Below are 27,118 nucleotides of genomic sequence, written 5' to 3'. Positions count from 1 at the left end.
TCGTTGAACTCTTTGAACTGTGCTGTAGCCTCTGCCATATCCTGTTACTATATTCAGGAACAATCGGTCACTGATTGACGCTATCTGCATGAAGCCGCCTGACTCTCACACACACACACACACACACACACACACATTTGAATATTTGAAGAACACAACACATGTAACGACTGTCCCAGCTCTGCATACCCTTTTTTTGGGGGGGGAATGGTTCTACAGGTCTTAATGAAGTTAATGGTTTTGAAGCTACCAGTATCAGCAGGATATCCCCGTCCGTCATAAACACAAGAACAAAGGAAATCCAACATTTGTTCACTACAGAGGAAAAACGAGATGATTTGATTGTCTTTCGGTGTATCATGGGCACATGACAGATTCTTTCCTGGCTCATGTCGACCACTGACTGATATTGTGACAATTTGGAGGAGTCCCATATTTTTCACTTCAAAGCCAATGTCAGAGGCATTGGTTTCCTTCCAGATTGCGTCGATCTTATTTGTCATGTCGGTGGCTATTTTTACGTCTGTCCGAGCGTAATCTCGGTCGGACGGACATACAAAGAAGGTCCGAGGTTCAAAGGGTTCTGGATGAACGGAATCTTGATGCTAATTGGACATAATATGGACTCATTTTGACATTTGAATCGCAAAGTGTTGCTCGAGTGAACTCAATTCTACTCTATTTACGTATGTGGCCACAGTACTCATGTTGTGGGATGACGCTATGGGATGGGCCAGCTCCATCCTGAAACGTTTAATAAGTGCTCAGTGCTTTGCCACCAGCAATACAAATAATAATAATAATAATGATGATCATAATAACCAAAGTGCTTCATTTGGGTCGTTTCTTCCTTTGGATTCTCTGTAGACGTGTGTGCGCGTGCGGGCGTGGCAGTGTCCTTGTTCCCAACAATTGCTTTGGGAAGGGCAGTAGAGGATGTACAGATAAGTCAAGGAATACATTTGAAGGAAGAAGGGAGGTCACCGTCCTTGATGGAGCAGCATTATTCCATTTTAGGGAGTGATTCATTTTTCATACGTATGTCCAAACAGCAAGGTTGAAGTCATTCATAATGATACTATTTTCTGCTTGGCAGTAGCACACAAGAGGCGCAGGGAGGAGCTTTTTGGTCTTGGCTCAGGTGCTAAAGCGGCTCGGAACCGCTTGAATGCCACTCCGTCCAAGTCACGTGCCGTAGGGGCATTGCGGCGGCCGCGCCTCCATCAGCCGAGCCCGGTCGGGGCAGCTGGGGCGACAGAACCGCGACCGGCACCAGCGTGAACGTGTGTGTGTGTGTGTGTGTGTGTGTGCGCCGGCATTGAGAATGTAGCCATTGCGTAGAAAGGCGCTCTATCAATCGGATGTACGCACGCATTCTTCCTCGAACGATGATTATACCGAAAGCGTCTTTATCGACATCTCGAATGCATCATCCGTTTTCTTCTCTGTGCTCAAGCGCGTTATGAATGTTGACAAAAGTCCATGTGTTTGACAGTCAAGTGCAATTCCTTCAGCCTGCACATGCTTGCTGTGTAATATGTCCTGAAAGAAAAAGAATCAGATGAGTTGGCTCATTTACAAAGGCACTGAATGGGCTCATAACATGGGAGACGGAATCCTCCATCACATGTTTCAATAAGCACAAGGCATACTTTTCCTACCATTAGCATCAGCACTGGCAATCACTTACCGCTAATGGCTGAACTGCATGTGCGCAAGTCGGCCAGGAGACACAAATACTCCGTCAAGGTACCGTACCATGCTAGATTCGTAGCATAAGAAGGAATATCATTCATAACAATAAGCACGGCAAATTCGGAGCTCGAAACTCTGTCCATTTACGTAGTATGTGCCACAACAAATAGGAATGAGTTCTGCAACAAAAGCCAATTGTGGGCCATGACAGTGTTGCTAATAAATGTGAGGCAGCTGTAAAAAAAAAAAAAAAAAAAAAAAGAGCACAGGTGGAGGTGATTTGGAGTGGAGTGGAGCAGAGCAGAGCAGAGCAGAGCAGAGCGGAGTGGAATGTCATGCGCTTTTTACCTCTGAAACCCGGAAAGGACAATTGCCTGGCTGACTACTGGGACAGAGGTAGGCAGGCAGCACTTGGCTGCTATTTGATTTGAACTGTGCCAGCCAGCCAGCCAGCCAGCCAGGCAGGCAGGCAGGCTAAAGTGTGTCTCTCTGATGAGCTAGCAATTGCAGCCATTACAGAGGCTGCTTTCATGTTTTGTCAGCTGACCGTTGCAGCCATCATGTATTGTAGACCTGCCTTTCTTTTTAATGACTGACTGAGTGAGTGAGGGAGTGAGGGAGGGAGGAGGATATTTGCAACTAGTAAGCTGATGGAAAAGTAAGCCCCCATGAGCATGAAAGCTCTTCCTCCTTTGTGGAGAACTGCACCCCAGGGAAAGAGGTTTTTTTCCCTAACAGTCAAGTTTCTTTCCGTGCATGAAAGTGAAAAGCTTGTGAGTGATGGCTGGGATGAAACATTGATTGCCATGGACACTCCGCCGGAGCTTCTACTTGACAGTGTACTAGTTTGCTCTTTTCCATATAGTTCCGAAACGGTATTCCCACATAAATCTGCAAAACCTCCCTCCCGGGCAGGGCTTAGTGTGTGTGTGTGTGTGTGTGTGTGTGACAGTTTGTGCTGAAAGCTTTGCCTCTTTTCACCACAAGAATGTGTTCAAGCCAACAACATTGGCTTGTTCTTCATTTCTTTTCTCTCTGGTGTGAAAATGAAGGATGTTAAATAGTGACACATCTGTCACTTCCGCATGTCCAAAAAGAGGTGTAAACCCGATTGCTCGGTCGGTCGCCAGGTGACCCGGGTCTGATTCAACGTCTGACTTGACGGCCTTCTGACTGTGTGCGGCTGGATCTTGATCATCTTAGCAGTGCTGGTTGAAGGCCCAGCTTTGGAAGAGGCCAAACCCCAAATCTAAATCAGTCTGCTCAGCTTCTATTCTGCAGCCAGCGGGCAGCGGGCAGCGGGCAGCGGGCATGAGCGACCAAACAAACGTGGTTGTGAGGAAAACCCGGTGCTGTGCTGAAGCAGCACTTTTCAAAGTGGCTCGCGAGATAAACGTCCACATCCAATGAGCTCACTCACCTTGTGCTTTTCCTAATGAAATGATCCAACTGTGGATGATTTACAAAGCTGACTAGCGGTCCAAAAATATCACCGACACTTGCTTGTTTTGAACGACGGTAACGGTGGCTAGATGTTTTTTCTTTCTTTTTTTCCTTTATGGGATTGTTTCATCCATGTTGATCTTGAATCTAAATTGATTTCAGCCTAAATATTGTCAGTGATGGGTTCAAATTGTAAAGTTGTAAAAAAAGAAATCATTGTGAATTGTCCAAAAGAAGAACACTGAAACATCGGACACTTTTAAAAAGAGCGGGTTTTTTCAGTTTCAGATTTCCTTGAAGCTCTCACCCCTTTCTCTCTCCATTTGTTGCATTTAATGAGGCTCCGCTTTCCGCGGTCAAACCTCCAAGTGGATGCTTCGAATTTGTCTTAGCGAGTTTGGCGCAAACTTGTCCAACCGCCGGGGGTGGGCAAAGTAGGGAGTGGGAACCGTGCTGTGCTGACTGGGAGGAGGATGCCACCAAATGAGCACTTGTGTATCTCTTTGCATGTGCTAGTCGTTTGTGTCCCGCGGGGCAACATGTTGCGCGAGTCATCCTCAGCCAAGGCAGATGGACATGTCGGAAATGGAAAAGCCATCTGCCTCAAGTTTATGCCACATGACCTGATTGCATGCACTTGTTTGGCGCCGCAGAGCAGAGCAGAGCAGGCAGGCAGGTCCCACCTGATTTTATGATGACCTTGTTGGTCTGGTCCAGTCCATCGGTGGGTGGCCAAGAATGATCACTGCGTGATGGATAATTTTGATCCAAGCCTTCAATGCCTGACTCTGTATTGTAGAGGGAGCAGGAAACTTAGTCATGGTTTGAAAAATGACAAATATGACACCTTCAATGACCGCTCACTGAGAGACGCACGCATATGACCGTTGGGATCCTCATAGGTTGAAACGCGTGCAGCTTTCCTCTTTGACCAAAAGCACCTTAATAATATAGAGTAACTCTAATAACACAGCAGAGAAGAAGAGGTTGTAATTTAGATATTCAAAAGCCACAGCAGCTTGATAGTGTGGTAAGAGAGCAAAAGCTGGAAGATTCATAAAAGGTGCCCTGAGCTCCACAAGTCCTTCAGCAGCACATCTGCTTTTGCCGACACTGCCCGCCTGCCCGCCCGCCCGCCTGGCCGCCTGGCCGCCTGCCTGGCTGGCAATTGCCCATCTAATATAGCAATTTTCGGCTTGAATTAGTCCAAGGTCAAGCGGAGGCAACCGGCTTTGCAATAGCAACGCAATAACTCGCTGTAACGAAGCCTTCAATCAATTGATTTGAGGTGGGCAGGCGGGCAGCCACGCAGGCGGGCAGCCACGCAGGCAGGCAGGCAGCCGCGCAGGCAGGCAGCCGCGCAGGCAGGCAGACTGTGCTCTCTGCTGTCCTGTTCCGTTTGTGCACTCCAAATGACATCTCTTATCATGATCTATATTTATCCACTTTTGCATTCCTTTTGTCTCATTCTTTCACGTTTTTTTTGTTTTCTCACCATTTTTTTTGTCCTTTCCATATTAATTTAGCCTGTTTGAGTCACAGATAGTATTAGAGCTGGGATTATTGTAATAAATGCATGTTGAGTTTTGAGGATCATTTTCAGAGCGTTTGAAGGATCCCAAATGCAGCTGCCTGCCACCGCCATCGCCGCCGCCGCCGCCGCCGCACTGTAATTATAAGGCCAAGCTGCACATGGCGGCGACATGACGCATGCCAAGTGATTTTGGAGCGGTAAGCTTCCGTCATAAGCCTTTGCAGGCACACATGGGATCCTAAGATGTGGCTGACACTGAAGGGACATCCTATGATCCACCTAAAATGACCACCACATTTTTATTAGCTATTTATACTATGCACCCTTCTGTACGGATCGGATCCACATTCGAAGATGACAATGACGTGATAAGAGGCCCACCTCGCTCAATTATTATTTCGAAACTGCTTTGCCAGAAGAGCACTCCAATGAACGTATGTGGCCTTTGTTGATGGGAAAAGAAAAGAAAGTGTCCTGCCACCATAGCAGGAAAGCCTTCTTCTCCAGGGACTGAAAAAGCTTCATGGGCATAAAAAGCAAAATACTTTGACATTTACAACGTGTGTAAATGAATACCTGCAGCAGACACCTTCATCGGGCACCGCGCAAGCCATTTCAAATCTGCTTGGCCGAACGAACCATCACGGCACCGCTCTTCTGAAGAAGTGGGATCCGTTTGCATTTTGATTTGCTTGGATGACAGCAGTCCGGTCAGCAGACCCAGCAGTTGCTGCTTTGCGTCCCCTAAAAATACCCGGCACATCAAAGGGGGCTAGACGGAATCCCGCCCCGGCTTTTAACCTAAAGCCCTCCACGGCCAGGGAGGAGGAGCGTGCAGCATCTGAGGCAGGCAGAGAGAGAGAGAGAGAGAGAGGAGAGGAGAAGAGAGGAGAGACGCTGGCTCAGGTTACACTAAGGCGCGCTGCCCTGCCCTGCCCTGCCCCGCACTGCACTGCATTGCACTGCACTGCCGGCAGACCTACGCTGCGGCACACACAGCCGACCGGCCTCTCGCTCGCTCGCTCACAAGCTTCAGAGTGCAAGTGAGATGACAACCGCTCCATCTCTCGGCGCCGTCAGGAGCATCTCTGACCCGTAGGAAGCCCCAACATGGATTTCTTTCCAAGTTTCCTATAGTTGCTCACCTCAGGTCTCAATTAGAACATTGATTGGAGGCAACAGGTTGGCAAGCCAGCAAGATATTCTCAAGTGGTCCCTATTGAGTTGATTGCTTCTCAAGAGGACAAAAGGAATTGGAAGTGGAAAATGGAAATGGAGCAGAAGTGGACAGAGGCTGGGAAAAGGAGTGAAAAGCTCGCCAAGAACCCTTCCCAAAAGCTCAAGTGGGACAAGCGGAGAGCTTTTTCTTCCGTAAGCGTTTGCATGGCAGTATCTCTGCTATGTGTCGGAATATGCATTGGCTTTTGCGTGCGGACCACGGCGTTGCAGTCCAGGATAGTAAGTCTTGAGCAGCGGCACCTCTCCGCCTGGATGTTGTCCCTGGAGCAGGTGGAGCCCCTTATTTTGGACAGACTGGACCAAATCCTGGACAAGGTGGGCGCTTGCTTCACTTCTCCAATGAGGTCTTCTCAGAACAAAACTATGACCTGCGTCCGTTAGAAGCTCATTTAATTTGGAAATGAAAAGGTTGGAAATTCAATTTGGTTGTTGGTTCTCAAAGACTTTGGAAGTTCGACTAAAAGGAGTCCCCAAAAAATGGTTTTATTGATCTACCGTCCAAGTGCGCTTCATAAAGCATTTCAAAAGACATCAAGTCGTGTCGGTGTCGTGTTAACAAAGGTATTGTTTGTTTCAAAACAAATGAGTAGTGAGATCGTTTCGATTGTAGGATAGCTCGGATTGTAAAAAAAGATCAAAATAATCTTTAAGACACGCTTGATGTGCCCAAAGGATTGAGCTTGAATGAATTTGGCCAAATGAAATCATGTATTCCTTTGTAAAAGTGAGTGTCGTTCAATACGAGGACCGTCACTATGAATCGTTGGTTCACATGTGTCGCTCCTTTCATTGACCACTTGCACAGCTACACTAACAAGCTTTTGAAGAGTGATTGAAGTCTTGTGTTTTCTTCTCTGCCGCTGTAGCTTTCTCACCCCCCGCCTGCCCCCCTTCACCCCACTGCTTTCTCACCAGCAGGCATTTGCTCTCTCTAGGTGAGCTCAAAGCCCCAAAGTGGCTGCATTCAGATCAAGAAATGCAAAATAATGTCAAACACATTTCAATGACAAACATCAACTCTATTCCTTCTTGCCTTTCTGTAATACACTTTGAAACAGTGGAAAAAATGCATTTGATCCTTTGTATTCCTAATGAACGCAATTAGAATTTAGTTTCGAAGTTGAATTTGATTCTCTAGTAAGAGCTGTGGAAATCTGTTAGTGAGGCCAAGAGTGATGAGAATCTGCAGGCAAGGCAAGGCAAGGCAAGGCAAGGCAAGGCAAGGCAAGGCAAGGCAAGGCAAGGCAAGGCAAGGCAAGGCAAGGCAAGGCAAGGCAAGGCAAGGCAAGGCAAGGCAAGGCCTTTTTTGTTTATCTTTGGTCATTATTAATGGGGCACAACCAGCTGGAGCCTTTCATAGAAAGAGACTTGACCGTTACTTTCACCTAAACACATGAGGCTTTTGGGTTTTTTTTTCGCTTTGTTTTGAACTCATTTGCAGTATTTTCAACACAGGTGTTCCTAACTTTGTATAGAGCAGAGAGGAACTCGAACGCTCCAAGGTGCCATCTATTGCAGGACACAGGTCAAGCCTCCTCCATTTGTTTCAAGTTTTCAACCATTTTCCATAATGGCCATGGACTAAATAGGTTTTGAGGTTGAACTGTCCGTCCCCATGGTGAAACAAACCTGTTTGTGGGCAATCCTAGTGCCATTTTAGCCTCCGCAACTCTTATCTAGCATGGATCGAGTGTATGCTGAAGGGGATTCTTGTTCGCCTCGTATTTCAATTTGTTGTAATGATATAGCCAACCAAGACTGTGACTGTCTCAATGAATGACTGTTTCAGTTTGACATGGTGATTACAAGTCAAATAGAGGTGTGTCGGGAAGATTTCATCTTGGAAAGGTGGCTGCCTGTGGAACTTGGACCAAGGTTCAATTTCCATTGCCGGATGCAGCTCAAGTTGTTTTGCCAGACTGTGCAGCGGCAGCACCAGATTGCTATGGAAAAAAAAAAATACTTGTGCTTTTAACTTGGATATAGATGTCAATAGATATGATATACCCATCATTCTGCTTGTAAGTGGACCGTTTATTGATGATCGTCTTGTCTGATTTGCATGGGAAGATACAAGGTACAACTGTGACCGTGTCGTTGGTGTTGGCACTATCAACTTGTGGGGTTGCTTCCTTTTTGTACTTTTCCGCCATTCTCCAATTGATGCACTGTGGTTACTGCAAGTGCGGCCCATTTTTAACATCAAATGTGTTTGGTGAAAAAATGAGAAGAACCTGGGCTGATTCACGAGAGCAAAGTTGTCTGAAGGAGCATAATTCCAATTGATTGATTGATTGATTGATTGGATGGATGCACAGACCGCAATGACAATATAGGCCTTCTATTTATATTCACAGTCATGAATCGAAATAGAGCCATGTCCTCACCATCAGCACCCAAAAATCCTTGTGCCCTCCTGACCTTCTCCTGCCCTAAACATGGCCCCATTTCCAATCATTCAAGAAGTGCTTTGTGCAGGCATGGCAAAAGTCTGTTGCGCATAGTGAGCGCAGATGCTTGCTGGGAGCGCCCGCCCGCCCGCCCGCCTGCCCGCCCGCCCGCCTGCCCGCCCGCCACACCAGCCCACACCGCATTTGAGGTGAAGAAAAGTGAAAAAGGCTCTTTCTCGCTGCACTGGCTTAACCACACAGCTAGATCCCCACGGAGCCGTCACTCGCTATACTGAGAAGCAACTCTGCTTTACGTAGACTTCGCAAACACAAAAACCCGGTGCGTGTTTGTGTGTGGCTGTTTAGGAGTCGACATGACGCATGCTAATCAGAAAGCAGACTGCAAACCGTACACTCAAGTAAAAGTGTAGAGCTCTGCACTCCATCAGGAGACAGTTAGTTGCACACGTATAAAAAAACAACGCACGCACACACACGCATACACTACACATGTAATAGGGGTCACTACTTTCAGCACAAACTGACTTTGGAGCTTGAGACGAAGCAGGCATGCTGCCAATTGTATTGACTGTATTGTCAAGATTTCAAGCGGACAAGGAAAAGCCAATGAATGATGGCAAAAGTCAGCCTATGTCAGGAAAGTTCAATTCATTTGAAGGGGTTTGAACACTTTGAAACGCAAGTTTGTGTCATACTGAATAGAGAAATATTTAGATTCAAATAGACCTCAACATGAAGAAATGGATTTGTTTTGCAACAAACCATCATTTTGTTTAAGACTTTCCCAAATCTTGCGGTGTCTTGCTGGTGCATTCTTCAACAGATTTTTTTTCTTTTTTATAACATCTGCAATCCCTTTTAACATTCCATTACCCTCAACAACATTTGAACCCCCACACACACACACACACACACACACACGTACACACACGCACAGTAAGTTTTCATCTGTGTGAACGTATTAGCAGCCTTCCCTGAAGTCAACTTGCCAAGCGTCATTTAGTTTCAGACAGAAACTTTTGAAAGTGTTTTGTTGATCAAACCACGGTGCCCCAGACTGAGATAGATAAGAGGCACCGTCGAACTGTGCGTGGCGTGGCGTGGCGTGGCGTGGCGTGGCGCGGCACGGCACGGCACGCCACGGCACGGCACGGCACGGCTTGGGCTTCAGCACCTGTCGCCAGCCTCTAAACATGCAGCGAGCGCATGCTACCATTCCTGAGCGCTACGCTTTGGAGTACTTGCATGCTTTTCTATTCTGCTTAGGGTCAAATCAAAGGCAGACATTTGCACTTTGAATCAGGTCAACGATGAGACTTTGAAATGCAGAAAGGACTTTGAGATATTAGGAGATTTATTTTTCCTTACTGAACAGTTCAAATAAAGATGAATAGCTTTATCAAATTGGATTCATTCTTTCTTTTTCCCCCACACAGAAACTTGCAGCGCGATTACCAAAGACGCGAGAAGTGAGGGAAGCTCCTTACAGCTGCTTGTGTCCTCCAGGTATGTCCCCCCCCCATTCTTTTGCCTTCTCTGAGGAAACTAAGAGTACACATGAAGTCTTTGTGCATCATTTCTTGCTTTGTTTTGACCTCATTTGGGTGGTGTGCAATGTTCCTTCTCTCTTTTTTCGATCCACACTAAGCAGGACTGGGGCATTGGGGTCTCTCGCGGTTGACATCTTCATTCGCTTACTCAGACTCAAACAATGTCTATGACGAATAGGAATCGACTGTAGTCGATCGGTTGGCGTGTCACGGTGCACAGGTCGTGGATTCCCGTACGGCTTCGGCCTTCCTTCGTTTGCACGTCGCTGGGTTCTCCCCGGGTATTCCGGTTTCATGCCGCATTCAGAAAATGTGCACGGAAGGTTACGTGAGGACTTGCTATTGTCCTTAAGTGTGATTGTGAGTGCGTGTGTGCGCTCCCAACAAGTTGAGTGAAAACCCATATGAGGATAAAGCAGTTCAGGCGATGGATGGATGGATGGATGGATGGATGGATGGATGGATGGATGGATGGATGGATGGATGGATGGATGGATGGATGGACGGACGGACGGACGGATGGATTGCTTTCCTGGTTATTTTTGCAAATATGAACTATTTTTATGCTTCCCGAAAATGCTCCCAGCTCTGTGGTCTGATTGGATGTGGCGCGATTGACTGTGCAATTCAACGCGGAATGGCAGAATGATGTGATTGAATCTCATTTCAAATAGTGACATCATTTGACTCCTCTTTTGTCGTACAGTAAAGAGACCTGACTACCACGTGGAAGAGAGTATTCAATGACAAAGAAAAGAATGCAATATATCTGAAATTGCTATTAACCAAATGATTGTGCAAGTAAGGGAATAAGATGTTTTGCAGGAGTTGCCTTCTCGAACTCCAAAGGTTTTTAGCTCCAAGTCCTGCGTGAGACGTATCAAAGTATTTATTATAAGAAGGCCAGCGGTTAAAGATCTCGGGGGGACCAGACCCATATTTTTTTTCCAAATTGGCTTTCATTGCCACAGAATTGCAGACTACTGAGAAACACCCTGTCTAAAAGCACGTTTTTAATCCAAGTGGTAGATAAAATAAGGAAATCCAAATCCTACAAATATCACAGAAATATACAAAAGTCACACTATTTGAGTTCCTGAATGACATTTCATAGAAGGCATTTGCCACTCTTGTATTGTGTGTGCAAAACTGAGATTGCACGAGCCCCGGGGCCGGCCGGCCAGCTAGCCAGCCAGTGCTGGGGGAAACACAGCACATTAGCGCTAATTGGTCTTGTCAATAGGATGCGAGTGTTCCAACGTGGTGCCAAGTGTCTGCGGGTCAGCCCGTTGATGTAGTAACGGGCTTGAGGAGAGCGTCTCCACTCGCTGCAGGTGTGGCAGCAGTCTTTCAAGTCCAAGCCAAGCAGATGCTTTTACGGCTTCTTGTGACTTTCAGTGTCTCCCCAGAGAACAATCGGATTTTGCTCCTAGTATGTTGTAAACAAGCCCCATATTGAGGGTGTCGTGGCATAAAGAGTAGTACGTATGTACATTTGTAACTTGGTGCTGTGACATGCGTACATGCATACTGGATAGGCTACATCTCCATAATCATTTTCTCGTCATTCTTCTGCCGTCACATTTTTGGCTCTCCAATAAGATTAGAAATGAGGATGCAATTGCTTGCGCTGATTCAGACGTGCTCCCGAGTAACATGCTTTTCAAAAGGAGCGCTTCAAAGCAACTCCGAATCATGATCCAAACTCGGAGAGTAGAGTGTTGGTGCGGTAGACGGTAGGAAGCGTTGCCCACCTGGCTCCTGCCAGTCATCAGCAGTGGCACACTCTGTTCACACGAATGCCATACTTTTGATTCTTGGCATTGCCTGGTGAGCGAGAGGGCAGAACTGCGGTGCCTTGATGGAGACAGGATCCTCAATGAATGAGTCCGGCGTAAAGGAAAGAAGTCGCTCCAGTGACAGATGATCAAAACCGGTAACATCATCTCGGACTATAAATGTAGCAGCCGTGCAAAACACACCGCTCGTAGGTACAATACCACGCATTCGATAGTCTTCAAGTCATATTGTAATACATATACATGTAATGCATACCTATGCCGGCCGGCCGGCCGGCCGGGTGCTCGTTTACGCTCAAGAAAAATCGCCAAGCTATAAATAGCTTCATTTTAGGCTCGAATAGACGTACGTATCTTCAGACACAGAAAGAACTAGCGTACGGTGATTTTCCTCCCAACGCAAGCCTTGATGCCATTTGTTTGGGAATTCACTTGATCTCTCACGGCTGGGCTGAGGGCAATCCTTTTTCGGTTTACATGCGCCCGGCCCGGCATACCTAACAATTTGGCGGTGAAATGGAGACGAAACTTTATGCCTCACACTATTGCTGCAAGTGGCGTCATGCCATTTTGGGAAAAAATATCATCATGGTCGGACGGATTATGAACGGCATTGTTCTTCATTCATAAATGGGACAACAGTGCGGCCCGTCGCCAGCTGTCTCTTTCTCTTTTGTTTTTTTGTTTTTTGCGATGGCCCACGGAGGCCAAAGCGTTTTCGAGTACGGTGGCTTTAAGGTGGACTATTGACTGCATGCATTATTCACAGGCAAACTGTGAAGTTGGAAACGGAAACTTTTGTTTCGTGGCAGCCCTGCAATCCTTGTCGATCTCTGCTAATTCACAAAACAGACAAGAAATGAATGGAAGTACTAGTACGGTGTGTATTGAAGGAGTCGAATAACATTGATTGCAAATTTTGCTTTGTATAGGTTGACATCATAGATGAGCATGCCCGAGAGGAATACGTGACACTGAGCTTGACATGTTTGCAATCATGTGAGAAATGAACTTTGCTAAAAGTAGAGCTTGAGAATGTGAGCCACTGCGGCCGGGCCTCAAAGGTGCCGCCGCGGAGTCTTGTTGTTTGTCATGAGCATAAAACGGAGCCATAGGCTGCTCTAAAAGGATGGACATGAATCATCAGGTACATCTCTTATACTATTTGAGTGGCATGATTATGCTGTACAAGTCGGACGCCACTGACACCATTGTTGTGACACGGCTGTCCATTCCCATCTCATTTTCCCAGCCCGATGAACAAATATTTCAAATAATTGACTGCACAAAGACGAAAGATTTGATAGATTTGACTTTTGTTCGACATTTGGCTGTAAGGCTAAATGTTGCTGCGTTACAGACCCTTTTCATGGCCTATACACTAACTGCGGACAAATTTGCACCAATTTTAATCAACACATTGAGAAAGAAGCTTGCAAAGTTGGGTTATTGCAAATACGAAGAATTCATTCCAAAATGTTATGTTTACGATGGACCGTTACAACCTGGTTCATTGATTTTTGCCGGGGCCGGGGCCGGGGCCGGTGCCGGGCCGGTGCCGGTGCCAGTGCCGGGGCCGGTGCCGGTGCCGGGGGGGGGGTCTCAGGGTCACGGTGTTGGTTATTTAAGGAGTCCCCCAAGTTCACCTTGACATGTGTGCTGACAGGAAGAGAGCACAGCAGATCCCCTTCCTTTACTCACGATAAGTTTACAGTGCAGCTGCCGGTGTGCGGCCATAATTGGAGGAATGTGGCAGCCAGAGATGGGGAGAAGGAAGCCACTGGACAGCTCAAAGGTGGACCAAGGTCATTGAGGAATCAGAATGGCACTACAAATCATTCAAACAATCGAACAATCGATAGTTTTAGTATCGGGGCAGGAATGGGCTGAAACTAATTCATGGAATTACCGAAAATTGAAGGTACCAATATGCTCATGGAACAAATTCAACTCATGACGCCACTTGCCATTTAAAGTTTCATTTTCACTGTCATCCATGTATCCCTTCATTGCACTTCATTGAGATACTACGTATGTAGTTGGCAGCCTGTATTTGTTGATCGGCTTTTTCAGGTTTCAGTTTGAGGTAAATGTTAGCACGGTGAAAGAGACGGCCGGACGGCCGGACGGACAAAGTTCCGTTTCTTAAATCGCAGTTGTATGGAAATTAGGAGATCTCCAAACCTGAATCGAAATGACTGCAATCTGGCCGTGTTGAACAAGGCTGACGTTGGAGGAGGTGAGCTGCGTGCGGTAGATTAGCCAGGAAAACACACCATCTGGTTTCCTCATAAAAAATGTTGTAGTGAGCATTCCGCCACCTGATCTCTTGCTCCCACTATTGCAGCTCTCTTAAACACGACACGCCATTAAACTTGTTAGTATCTTGTTTGGAGAGTGTTCACAGCCAACTCGCAAATGTTTTTACAGACCCTCATGGGCACTTTCTCCAATTTTAATTTTCGCAACTGCAAAATGGACCGACTTTGGGGAGCTCGCCATGACCTTTCTCTTCTGAATAGCACAAATGTGATCTGGAGCGTTCATAATGCAAAGGTTTGTCTCGCTGATGTAACGAATGCGTTGACCCTAACGTGATGCAGGAAAAGCATCGTTGTCAGGCTGACCAGGAGCGAACCGGCCTTTCAGCAAAGCACGATAGTACTAAATCCATCAAGGTGAAATTAGACGTGACCGAGTGCGACGTTCCCTGGTGCGCGCCGCTTACTGTAGTCCAATTATGGACCTTATGGGAGAAGAAGTTCCAAATGGAGGCCAGCTGTCTTGCCAAACTGGCCTGCAGCCCTGCAAAGCTTCAGACTGACTGACACAATGAAGGCGTTTTGTTGGGCCTTGACACTCGGACCGCGGCGGGTCACAGGTTGACTAGGATTGAAAGAAATGTCACTCGAAATCACTGCATTGAGACGCTTTAGTGTCATGTCAATAACTTGCACCTTTGCCCATTCCAATTGTGCGTGAGGAACCTTTGAGCGTGAAACTGGCATTATCAATCTTGAAAAAAAAGAAAAGCACCGTCTTGTTTTTCCTTGAAACGGGCAAGCCCCCAAAGATACTGGCTTCTTACATTGTTTGAAAACGGTCCTGTGTAAACGGCCGCTTTGGGTGCGAGGTCCCCATTCCCAATTCCCACCGGCATTCACGCCTTCGGAGCCTTGAAATAACCTTACGTTCACATTGTGGGAGGAAGTCAGAGTACCTGGAGAGAACCCCGACTCTGGGATAACGTGTTCAAATCTTACAAAAAGAGAGAGACGACTCCGAGCCCAAAACACCTTTTTGCTGTAAATCTGTCAAAGTGCTCACGACTCCTCCAATGATGCCTTACTATTATTCAGAAATGAACTTTGATTTGTTAAATGACATTATCATGCAGCTTGTATAATTCCGGTATCATTATAGTCATAAAATTGTTGATAATCTGTTCATGATGAAGAGTGAGTGGAATTTGCGGCTATACAAATATACGTACAGAGTGTGTGTGTGTGTGCGCGTGTGTGTGTGAACGCATGCTGCTTTGTTCCAGACATCCTGTGGGTACCGGAGTAATTGAACAAACCGACAGGGAGCAAGCACACTCTTATGTTAACAGAGCTGGGCAGCCTGCCAGAAACAGCACATTTCATCTCCATTTTTTGGAGCGGAGTCTTGAATCATGATTTTTTTTCGGCTTTCCTTCTCCTTGATTCTTAAACCTCAGCTGGTTACTTGAGAGCAGTAGTCATGGTAGTCAAAATTGCAGTAGCTCATTTGCAGAAGGTCATGCAGCACCTTTAAGGTTCAAGTGTAATTAAGGCTCCTTGAAAGAGGAGGTCAGGAGGTACCACAACTCAACCACAAGACTCTTTGCTCTTTTTAAGGGGCCCTATTATGCACAGTTGACAAGTCCAAGCACGTTGACATCGCTATATATAGCTGGAATTAAACGGAAAAATGATCTTCTTTTTTTTTTTTTTTCCCCCCCCAACCCAAGAGCTGCGCTTGTCTGACATTTGGCCACACAGCCAGACGGAAATGAAGTCAAATGATCAGCACCCATCGTTGTTTTTCTTTGAAACAAGCGTGCAAGTATGTGTGGCTCGACGACCAAGTGTTAAATGATTGATTAGTGAAATGAGTAAAAAAGTGGATATCTGAATGTTAACTAAGGGATGGCCATCTGCTCTCCATCACGCCTGAGCTGGTCAGAAAAACAAGAGTGTGAGAAATGGTACATCTGTCTGCCTGTAAAAAAATAGATACATATAAAAAAATGTCCTCCGCCGCTCCAGTAACTCGGCAATGTTTTCGTCTCTTTTGCCCGTCACATTTAACATTAAGGCCAAGATGATTTATTTGCCGCAGTGACGTTGATGGATGCCTCCCTTCTACATTGGACAGCAAAGTCGTTTTTCATGAGCTTACCAACTTAGCTATTGTTGACGGAAATAGAATGAAAGGTTTGTGGATTGAATAGAAGCGCGCTTTGTGCTGCGCGGCCATCCCGTCCGTCCGTCCGTCCGTCCGTCCAGTATATCGGCACTTTGGGAAGTGAGTTTGCTTCCCAAGTGTGGCTATCCCACTGTTCTTGAATTTCTGCAGACACTATTCCGTGTTTATATTTGGTTGCTGGAAGAGCGCTCGGCATATTTGGCTTTGTGAAAGAAGCGAGGAATGCTGAAAGATGAAACCTACAACCTGGAATACAGGAGAGGATGTGTGCCAAAAATGGCTTCAATGTTCAACCACAAGTGGAGCTACTATAAAATCAAAAGCACACATACCTACGTACATCTATAAAAGCTCACAGCATTGTCTTTTTGACCTCCAATCTGGACGTTTGCCACCTTTTGAACGTTGATAACCTTCCACCAAAAAGAAAGAAACCATTGTCTTTCTCAAATTGTCGTTGTTGGACTGGAATCCAAAGTGGGACAGTTTGGTTTGCCTTGGACTACTGGCTATTAACTACGACAAAGACAAGTTAGCGTGAGATGCACGTCATTTCTTCCCAAGTAAGAAGAAGATGTTGGTGGTGGTGGTGGTGTTGTTGTTTGACGGAGCCTGCCGCAGATGAGGCTTAGAATGGGTTTCTGAGCGTCATACGTAGTATGTGCCGTAACATGTCATCCATGTGTCCCGCGTGAATGTGAGATTCCCAGTTGGGATTCAATGCGTGTTCATCTGTGTTGGAAACAGGACCTTAGTTAGTTAGTTTGTTTGTTTGTTTCTTTGATTTGTTGCAACGGTCTACTCTTAGCACGTTGACGTCGAACCACTTGCACGCTTAATGGCTAAGGATGCCACTTTGATTGATCGTGCCGTTGCCGTTGGATTTTTGGTCCAGCAAGTTGCTGCATTTCAACATTGCTCCATGTTGTCTTGTAAAGACGTTAGCGCGCCAGGTCTCTGAGGTGAGCAGAAGAATGTAGCGGGAGCTCGATGGCTTTTCCAGACAGAAATTGTCAGTCCGCAACTCGTCGGAGCCGTGTCAAAAGTTGGGGAACGGCTGAGACGGACTTGATTTAAGCACACCCCGTGCCGCCTCGTCGATATGGAAAGTTGACTTTGGTCTCCTCCGCAACGGGCGGTTGCTCTTCAATTGACTGACATGCCATTGTGTGCCAGGCGTCTCTCAGCCAGCCCAAAGCGACAATGGGCGTGAAAAGCTGCGGCGGTACCAATTCTGACGTTTACGCTTGCGTATCACTTGCATCCGCAGTCCAACGGAAGAGTTGAACGATGGCTTTACCCTACCCCGTAAGAGGGACAAATGATTTTAAAAGCCATGTTGGTGACAACCTCAAAAGCAAGTTGTGACGCAATTCGAGCTCGCAAAGAAAGAACTACGACGACGCCGTTCCGAGCGTTCCGAGGTGAAAAGTAGCACCGTTGAGAGGAGAGTGACAAGGCATTGCGTGTGTCCAAAATACTGTCGTAGGCTGCAATCCCCACGTGAAGGTTCTTGTTGTGAATTTTATGAGGGGATGCTCTCTCGCCGAGTATTTGAGGACATAGGTCAAACCGAGTGGTCTGTTTGTGCGCCGCGAGGGCAGATGATGACAAAGAGCATCTGTGCGCAACGACTTCCCCAGCTGGGAACCAAAGTGCACCAGGGAGGGAGGACGGGAGGGACGACGGGAGGGACGACGGGAGGGACGACGGGAGGGAGGACGGGAGGGAGGGGAATAAATGAAAACAGATGACAGATAGCCAAAAGACAGTCACGTCGCTTTGCTCACTCGCTGTTAAGCAGCCATTGATGTCCCTTCCGTAAATAGGCTTTTTTTATGGTAGCGCGCCGGACGTGACGGCCACTCACTCTCTCTCTCTCTCTCTGGCTCGCCCTTGACTGAATGGCCTCCTCGGCCGGCGCTCTGATGTGTGTTTGTCAGTGTATGGGCGGGCCCAAAGCAAGTTGACAGCGCGCCATGCTGCTTTCCCTCCCAGCATGCCTCCCATTCATATGGAGGCTTCCCGCTCGCGTCAAGACTATTTGCTTTAAGAGATGAGGCTGGCTCTTTGACTTTGCATAGTGCCACTTCACACTCACTTTCACCAGCCCACGTTGACAAAGGCAGTCACAACGGTGAGCCACTTCAGAGAAAGGCGACGCGCTCACTTTCGGATGATTTTAGGATGCAAAGCGTGGGTAAACTCAAATAAAACATGAAGCAGACTGACTTTACATTGTCTAGAATGTGCCGCCACGCATTCAATAAACCATCTCGACAGTCGTGAAAGAAATCCAAATTGATTTTATTCTCAGGCTATTTTCTTTCAAGTCAGCGCCAAACCACCTCATGCAGTTGTCAGTCATCACAAAACGATTTCAAATCAATAACCTAAACTGGATTTGCAGAGGTTTTTTGGATATAGTATAATTTCGTTCGTTATTGGCTGACCTATAGATGGGCATCTTTGCATTGTGGTGAGTGACCCTCGTTCAAAGATCATGTTATCAGATTTTATTTGGGGGGTTCGGTCAGGATGAGGTTAGAACATATGGAAGTCTGGAAGGGGCCACTGGTGTTGAGATGAAGAAATCTGAGAAAGTCTTGTCAGTCATAACTCTGCCAGGGGGGGGGGGGGGAGAAATTTTTGTGGCCAAGCCTGCTTTCCTCATTTAAGGCTCCTCCAAATGAAACCTGATTCCATGGTGTGATTGAGCTTTTCATTTTGTTTGTCTTTGCCGTGAACATACTATCCCTCATCAGACATGAGTGCTTATTTGGATTGGGAGGAGAATGAGACACTCCACAGAGCATCAGCGTCAGCGTTGCCTTTACCACCGCCATCACAATGCTCCTCTTTGTGCTAAATGCAGTACTGTGAGATCTCCAAAGGATTGATGGTGTTCTCCTCTAATAACCACTGGCGCGGTTCATTGAAATGTTTTGGCAAATGATCTTAATCGCATGGTGCTCGTTACTCTTAGAATCTGAGCAAAACTGCAGGGGCTGCGTTTGAACTTTGATTTGGATTCAAATTGTGTTCTCTCCACGACAAAGGTGATGCTGTGTTTCCCGAAACTCTGCATACATGTAACGCAAGTCAGATGTTCCCAAGCACACGTGGATGGAGCAGGCGCTCTCCGTTCATTTGCACTCTCCGTGGTCCTGGTCGAAATGAAGCTTTGCTCTTTGATTTGCCCTCCTCTATAACCGGAGCTGCTGCTGATGATGATGATGATGGTGATGATGAACTCCATCGCAGCGTGGTAGAATTGACATCTCTGTGCAAAGGAGATGTGCATGTGCTCATGTGTTTGAACGAGGCTTAAGCAACATGTTGCACTCCTCAGTTTGTGTGTGTTTAGAAAGGATTGTTTATCCCCATCAGTTCTCCGGGTGTATGTGATTCATTTGTTATGGCTGATGGTGAGAGGTCACCCCAGCTGACTAATGTCTGTGATGACAGCATCCATCCATCCATTCTAAGCCTGGCCAGCCATATGACATTGAAGTGAGTCCAAGTATGCCCTGCTAAATACAAACGACACACTTGGATTCCTCCAGATTGAATGGCTTCCAAGTCACCGGATTTGTTGAAAGTGTTTCATTTGGGAAAAAAACAACAGCATCTAAAAGCCTGCTATCCTCGAGATTATTTGGACGAATGAAATTGAGGTTCATTTGCATCGGGAAGCAAGTGGTATGATGGTGGACGGACGGACGGACGGATGGGAGGGAGGGAGGGAGGGAGGGAGATCTCAGCTTTCCTTACTGTTCCCAAATACAGGCCATCTGATCTTTCTTTTTGTCGCACATGTTAAAGGATTTCATTTCCCCCCCCCCGCAATGATAAAAGCCAGACAGTCTCTCACATGAAAGACCTGTAGGATGTTGTTTGTGGGGTGTGAACTTGCTCAACCTCTACAACAGATGGTAAAAGTCTTAGCTTGGCCCTTCCTCTCTCTGTCTGAGCTTCTGTTTTTGTACCTCGCAGAATGCGCAGCGTGCCAGCTCGACTTCTTCCCCTTTCTCGTAACGCTACGTGCCTCTTAAAATCCCGATGACACCACGGTCTTCAAGTTGACAGAGGGCCATTGCCAAGTCAAACAGGGGACGTGGCTTTCTTGTCCTCGAGATGCAGCGCACCACATGACAATAGCAGACGGCCTTCTCTGCCCTCTTTTTGGCCTCAAGACGTTGTTCAAATGTGGCAAAAGAACGGGTCTGCGTCCAAATTTCTTCAGACAGCTTTTCGATGCGGTGAGATTGCGTGTCGTCAATGTAAAATGTCAATGGCGATTGGATGTTTCCTTGATCTCTCTGGCATTTTGGCACTTTTCAAATGCTGTCACCGTTCCGCCACGTCCCGATGACAAACATTTCATTGAGCATTTGATGTCTTTATTTCGTAGGATATAGTAGGTACTTGTTACCCAATGCATCCGATTGTCAGGAGTGAGCGGCAAACAATCGAGTCTTTTTCAAAGCAAGGTTCCCGTCCGAGTCGGCGTGGGTTGGTTCCGGGCACAACCTTGGGCAGGTTTTGGCTGAATCAGGCCTTAGCATTTTCAACCACAATTGGCTCCCACGTGCTGGGCTTGAACAAAAGGTGGCACGTGGGCAACTGTGCCACCGGCCGCCCAGCAGGCAGGCAGCACAATGCAAAGGCTATTGTTTTAAGGCGTAGGCGAAACGCACGCGGGGTTCTCCTTGTTGTTTTAACCTTGGCCGGGATCCCATTTGTCAACGGCAAAGAAGTGCGCTGGGCCGGCCAGAGGTGGGATTTTGCTCACAGTCTGCTGCTAAAGCGTGGCTGACAGGAAGCCAGTGGCGCCCCTTTGGAAGTGCCATTTGTTGCTCGCAGTGTCCGACGAGGATGTTATCATGAGCTCGCTCTGCTGATTGATTCAGTGCAGGGGCACGGGCCATAAATGTTTACTGGCCGAGAGCGCCCTGCTCTTGTCTTGGTGAAAGGAATGTCAAAATGCATTTTCCTTGGCTCCCAAAAAAGGCATCGTGCCAACGTCAACACGCGCACACGGCTTTGTCGTGAAAGTCCGGCCGATGGGGCTGTGTTTTCTTTCCTTCCGAGCGGTGAGTCACTTTCTTAACGTCGTGCGGTAAGTCGTACGATCCAGCACGTGTGCCACGCTCGCGGTCTCGGATGCGCCATTTGAGTGCGCCTTGCAAATCGGAATGCTTTCCCAGGATTTGAAAATGCCGCTGGCTTTTGAGCCCCCAATCGGCCAGTGCAACCGCTGAAGACAATTGTCCGAATTGTCAACAGGCAGCAGCTAGGGTAGCCCGTGGGCCTGTTCCAAAAATGCCTCCATGTGGGACATGGTTTGGAAGTTGAAGCACTGGCGGAGCTACAAAGTAGTGCACGTCTCTCTCCACGGGGCCACTTCTCTGGAACTCGCACAAAAGGGCGTGTCGAGCGGACGAGACACTGCTGCTGTCCCGTAAGCCGAACCACCCGTGATCTTTGGTTCCTGCGTCTCCTTGTTCTTAAGCCTCTCCGACTGTCAAGCTCTCACTTTCAACTCCCACCTCAGACATCCAGTACCCAAGCCACAAGCTGAGAGGAAGCGTTCCAAAACTCACCGGATACGTTTGAGTCAATCTTGATGATTTTAAAAGCTGGAGCGGATGAATTGCAAGCGGCGTCTGTCTCTGGCTTTCCACTGCACGCTCTCTCGTTGACTTGCCATAATTCTGCTCCTTCCTTTTGCTGGTGACATCGAGCAAAGGAAGTTCAACGTGGATGACGGATGGAGGCCAGGCCGGTGGTGGCCTTTGAAAGGTTCTTTAACAGCGCAGGGGCCCCTCTTGGATTACAGTGTGGGAGGTAAGGTGGGGTGGGTTGTGTGCAAAGGAACAAGCAAGGAGTCGCTTCCTTCGGGCCTTTTGTTACGACACGACTTCTCTTTCTTCTTTTCCCCGCGGTGAGGATTTCCAGCTCGTTTCGCTCTCATCCCCCTTACTTGGACACTTTTATGTATTCCCATGTTTCCCATGTACCGTAAATATTTTCTGAAGTAAGGTTTTGGCTCGCTGAGGTCTGGACCTATTCGGCCTTTTGTGCGGTTCCAATTCCTGCCTGTCCCGAGACAATGTGTCAAAGAAAAAGCTGAACAAGTCACACTGGATGAATGCGAGCAAGGCCAGCATGAAAAAAAAGAGGGCCTGACTTTCTAGTAGTTCCAGTGCTGAGGAGCATCCATCCTGTGGCACTTATGTTGAGCCTAATTGTTTGTAGAGCATGGCTTGCTTGCTTTCCCAGGCTTGAAGGAAGCAAAAGCTCACACACGTTCACATTGCCACTTCCTTCTTGAGTATTTACTCGCTTTTTTGTCTTTTGCTTTTTAATAACAAGGTGGAATAGCCAACTTCAAGCAGATGCAAATGCAGGATACAAATCGTTTGCATATACATAAATGAGGCTCTCCAATGGATCATATGAATGCTCAAGGTCCAAATGAGCTTGACGGAGAGCAACGGTACGTCGACTTGACAAGATGCACCGGAGAATATGCAGCTCAAGGTTACCGTCAAAGTCCCAAGCTTGGTCTCTGTCCAGACTCAAATGGAGCCGCTTTTTATCAATGCCTCCTCCTGTGAAGGATTTCAAGTCAGGCTAATAGGGCCTTCCTTTTCTGCTCAACTTCCAATTTTGAAGCCATCTACTGAAAAGGCTGCTGTGTAATTACTTCACTCTACGTCTTTAGCAGGCCTGCTTTTTGTGGTCTCACCCTTCTTGGGGGAAAACCAAAAATGAGTCACAAGGATTAAGAATGGAGAAAAAGCTGCTCTGTTTATTTTCCCATTTTTGACCCTGCAATTGGGATTTTCGCCTTATTAAGGTTTGCGCGTGCAGAAACAGGGATCCAACTTCATTGCTCTTGCAAGCAGGTGTCCGAGAAAATCTGCCAATCAGGTGTGTCTGACAAACGTACTGTCACGTTTCGTCCCCGGTTCTTTTAGTATGTGCATATTGTTATAGTTTCTGTCCGTGTGTCTGTTGGCGCCTCGCCTCGCCTCGCCTCGCCTCGCCTCGCCTCGCCTCCCCTCGCCTCGCCTCCCCTCCCCTCCCCTCGCCTCGCCTCGCCTCGCCTCCCCTCGCCTCGCCTCCCCTCGCCTCGCCTCCCCTCCCCTCGCCTCGCCTCCCATCAGTGTGATCGTCCTCACCTGGCTGTGCTGTATTTAAGTGCTGTCTGCGTGTCGCTCCTGTCGGATTATTTCTTGTCTCTCGTCGGTCCTGTCTTTCTGTTTTTGCCTGGGTGATTTTCTGTTCGCCGTCCCTGTCGGTCGGTCGGTCAGTCGGTCAGTCCGTCCTTTTGGTGTTTTGTGATGCTGTTAAAAAGTTAGCCAGTTCCTGTCTGTTTCCCTTCATGCTCCATTCCAATTCTCTTTTCCCTAAATAAACCCTGGTCCAAGCTGCATTTGGTCACCCTGCTCCATTCTGATCCTTGACAAGTGCAGTGCAGAGCAAGTTTTTATTTGTTTTTGTCCCCCCCAATAGATAGCAACTCAAGAAGCATCTGCACCTGCCCTGCCCTCCTGCCTTGGAGCAACTGTTGAGGCAGGCAGGCAGGCAATCTGAGAAAAGTGGATGGTGGCTGGTTTTGGTTTAGATTACACCGGTTATTCCGGGAGCCATTTTATTGGACTGAGCCAGTTTAGTTTTGATGATCTGGCCATGACATTGTTTGATGATACGTAATTGAATGGCTAAAGTCAAGTGAGGGCACATAGCAAGTGTTATTTGGAAGGCCTATTGAAATGGTGGATGTCCAGGTGAAAGCAACGATGGAAGTGGAAGTGCGCACCTTTCAATTGGGTGCATCTACCCTGTTGTTGTTGTTGTTGGAAATGTTGACGACTTGTGCCTCCAGAGTGCGCTTGTCTCAATCTAGTAATTGTGTTTGTGCACATTGCATGTTAACAATAAATGATCAAGAAAACGACAAATGCTTGGTAATGAAAGCACGATGTCGGCGTGCAAGATTTGCTTTCTATTTGCGGTGCCCTTACATAAGTGGTAAGAACAGGTGTGAGACAGCATTAATCCCGGGAGTGGGCAAATTTAGCATCCATACGATACGAGAGCAGTCAAACGACATCCTCCGCTCTTGTGTGTGTGTGTGCGCGTGTGTTTATGGCTTTGCGTTTTGTTTCATGTTGCGCCCGGTGCTTGTCGCGCACAAAGCCGTTCATCAGGCGCCACGTTCTGTACTATATTTGAACGCTGTTGTCTTTGGCGTCCCAACGTGCCTTTGGACGTGTGGCTCCGGCCGGGCTCCTGTGTGAACAGCTCGAGCCAACAGGATGTGAAGGCAGGTCCGGAATGTAGCAGGAATCTCGTCTTGATGTTTCTTTTTAACGCTCATGCGAGCTGCACCTTCACCTGTTTTTCCTTCACCTATCAAGTACAAGAACATTTTTCCGAAATTGTCTTTCAATTTCCTCTTTTCACACTTTGTGCTTGTCCCATTGGTATGTAGTATCTGTCTGTCAAGTGCTTTGTTACAAATTCTGATTCATTCTCATGTGCTGGTGAGAAAGTTCCTGATTATTTGGAGGCCAAGAAGCCTACGTCGATGTTGGCTCCATATACGTATTTTGCAGTCTCTGTGTTTCACCCCGAAATGACTCAACGCTTTGACAATCTTTGTAACTGAAACAGTATGCTCACCTGTGACGACAGCTAAATGTATGTCCCTCTTCTTTGTTTTGTTTTGCAGGACCTCCAGTAAGTAGACAAGACACCTTGTGTGATCCATGTGGGGTAACGTAACGTAACGGAACGGAACTCAATCTCTCTGCCTTTGGGTGGCTGTGAAGTGGCTGAACAGACTTCTCAAACTGAAGTTGCTATTATGAATAAGCCTGTTTTGCCGGCAATGTTTCTCACATATTGTCTCATTTAAGTCACTGAACATTTTTCCATTGCTAATATGATCATCCCCAAAACTGTTTACACCCAAATTGAAATCTGTCAACCTTGTGTGTCGCTTACAGAAGCCAATAAATAGGCTGCTGTGAATATGCAAAAAGCAATGTCGTTTTCCAGCACCTATTTTTTTTTTTTTTCTTTTCTTTTCATGGCCCAATAGTGACATTTTAACCATTTACTACATGCCACCTGAAATGGTCAAAGTACTGATTAGTTTAGGTACCCAAATAATCCCAGGGGCGGGTGCCCTGATTTCCGAGTGCCGCTCATTCCACTGTACTCGTAACGCTCGCATCGCAGATGATCTTTGAATTCATCCCTGTCCCACGATAATATCCTGATGTTAGCAGTCTACGGTAACAATCCAATCCAATCAAATGAACCAATCCAAGAGAAGATGCCCCACAGCAGAGAATCTGGGCTACTGTAGATGACATACTTTTAATTGACAATAATACATGTTGGCAAAATGGGAATAATTCCTTACCCAGTCACGCACATGCACACATTATGGACAAAGAGATGGAGCAAAGCTCTTTGTTGAAAATTGCATGATTGTCCTGTGGTACTTTTTGGATGGAAATCATGCAATGTTCTACGATTGGTGGAAATAGTCCCCCGCCCCCTGCCAGGGCAGGTATCTATCTATCTATCACTGTCCTCAGTGAAGCCTACTTGCTTCTTGGAAGTTCAAGTCAAGAGTTCCTGTTTTGACTTGCATCCAATTAGCCTCCCATTCTGCCACTGATTTGGGTTCCGCTCGGAGAGAATAGCCACTTGTCGGTCGGCAAAATGGAAAGCTCCTTTTGTTGCATTCGACGGAGGGAGGCTGACATGGGATGTATCGCCACCGACAATATAGTCAGTCAGTCAGTCAGTCAAGAGATCTGGCGTCAGCTGCTTGAGATGAGTCATTGTGCAGGGGCATGAGGGCAAAACGCTGCATGCTTTCATCCAAAGTCAGTCCTTGCATGAGACTTTGTCATCAAAACAAAGTGTTGTGTTGGTCAATGGAATGGTAACACAACCGAATAGTGGGCTCCTCCTGTCTGTCTATATTGCATATCCGGCCGGGCAGGGCAGGGCAGGGCCGGGCCGGGCCGGGCCGGGCCGGGCCGGGCCGGGCCGGGGCCGGGCGGGATATTTTCCATCATGATTTGAACTATTGTGGTCTGGTTCAACGTAATGTTTACTCTTCCTTTTTTGTACCATCATTTCTCTCACTCCTTTTTCAGGGTCCTCCTGGACGGGCAGGCTTTCCGGTAACTTGTCTTCCTTTTTTTTTTTTTTTTAACATTTGTGTCTCCATTTGCATGTGTGCATAGCAATCCCTTGCTGTGAGTGCTGATCTCTCTGAAGTATTGACATTGATTTTGTGCTTTTCTTTGGCTAAAGAATGTTCCTGCGTCTGCTTGCGATTCCAAGTGCGCAATGTCCTTTTCCTTTGTGACTTTGCCTTGTTCATTCCACTCAAGTCACCTCATCTTTTCTACTACTGTGCCTTCCCCTGGATGTTGTGGAGTGGTTGGTCACCAAAAGTTGTTTACACCTAAACACGGCTTACCTACTGTATGCCTTTCTGATTCGAAGTGAGGATTGATTGAGAAATAGATGTGCATTTGATGGATGATGATGATGATGATCACCTTTGACCTATTGCTAGGGCGCGTCTGCCTTTGAAAGAAGAAAATGAAATGCTGAGTTTAGCCAGATGGCTCAGTTTGATGGAATGGTACAGGCAGCGTGCATTGATCAGATCCTCTCATCCCAACTATGAGAAGACAGGCACGACCTGTGTCTGGAAAAAGGAAGCGAGATGAATCAATCGATGAGTCAGCTGCCCCTTGCGGATTCCGTTCGAACAACGGCTTGATGTGCTCTATCTGGCTTGAGCGGATCATTTCAGCGTTCCGCTTCTGCCGTGAAATAGTAATAAAAACTCCTGCATGTATTGTTAACTGACTGTAAATGTCTCCGTCGTGCATGCGAGTGTGAATGCCTTCCTTCCTTTTTTTTGTTTTTTTTTGCCCTGCCTGA

At 47.1% G+C, this 27,118-nt stretch overlaps 1 protein-coding gene and 1 long non-coding RNA gene across 3 annotated transcripts; one reads left to right on the top strand and one right to left on the bottom strand.

Annotated features, from left to right (window-relative positions):
• Positions 1–207: 207 nt before the first annotated feature.
• On the bottom strand, positions 208–5,427 carry LOC148392742 (uncharacterized). The gene is made up of 3 exons (XR_015860138.1): positions 5,249–5,427; positions 3,822–3,926; positions 208–1,542 (listed from the first exon to the last, which is right to left on the bottom strand). It is a non-coding gene; the product is annotated as an uncharacterized LOC148392742 (long non-coding RNA).
• On the top strand, positions 5,391–26,206 carry LOC148392741 (collagen alpha-1(XXIII) chain-like). 2 transcript variants are annotated; one of them, XM_088384072.1, is made up of 3 exons: positions 5,391–6,226; positions 9,759–9,828; positions 24,870–26,206. In XM_088384072.1, exons 1-3 carry the CDS (start codon positions 5,939–5,941, stop codon positions 24,920–24,922), a joined length of 411 nt encoding a protein of 136 aa, XP_088240198.1. In that variant the 5' UTR covers positions 5,391–5,938; the 3' UTR covers positions 24,923–26,206. The 2 variants fall into 2 exon arrangements, with proteins under 2 accessions (XP_088240198.1, XP_088240199.1); XM_088384073.1 differs by lacking the exon at positions 24,870–26,206 and adding an exon at positions 15,219–16,282 and having other exon boundaries at positions 5,392–6,226.
• The last annotated feature ends 912 nt before the right edge of the window (positions 26,207–27,118 follow it).

This window comes from Syngnathus floridae, chromosome 9, assembly GCF_059516105.1.
Source record: "Syngnathus floridae isolate MCC-2025c chromosome 9, RoL_Sflo_1.0, whole genome shotgun sequence".
Taxonomy (NCBI): domain Eukaryota; kingdom Metazoa; phylum Chordata; class Actinopteri; order Syngnathiformes; family Syngnathidae; genus Syngnathus; species Syngnathus floridae.
Note: the sequence above shows the minus strand (reverse complement) of the source record. Positions and strands in the feature narration are given on the sequence as shown.

Bases quoted from the DNA above. Each gene is read 5' to 3' on its own strand.
- LOC148392741 (XM_088384072.1), top strand. From the start codon at position 5,939: ATGGAAATGGAGCAGAAGTGGACAGAGGCTGGGAAAAGGAGTGAAAAG. The intron at 6,227-9,758 runs GTGGGCGCTTGC...TCCCCCACACAG, and splicing joins TGGACCAAATCCTGGACAAG to AAACTTGCAGCGCGATTACC. The intron at 9,829-24,869 runs GTATGTCCCCCC...TTTGTTTTGCAG, and splicing joins CAGCTGCTTGTGTCCTCCAG to GACCTCCAGTAAGTAGACAA.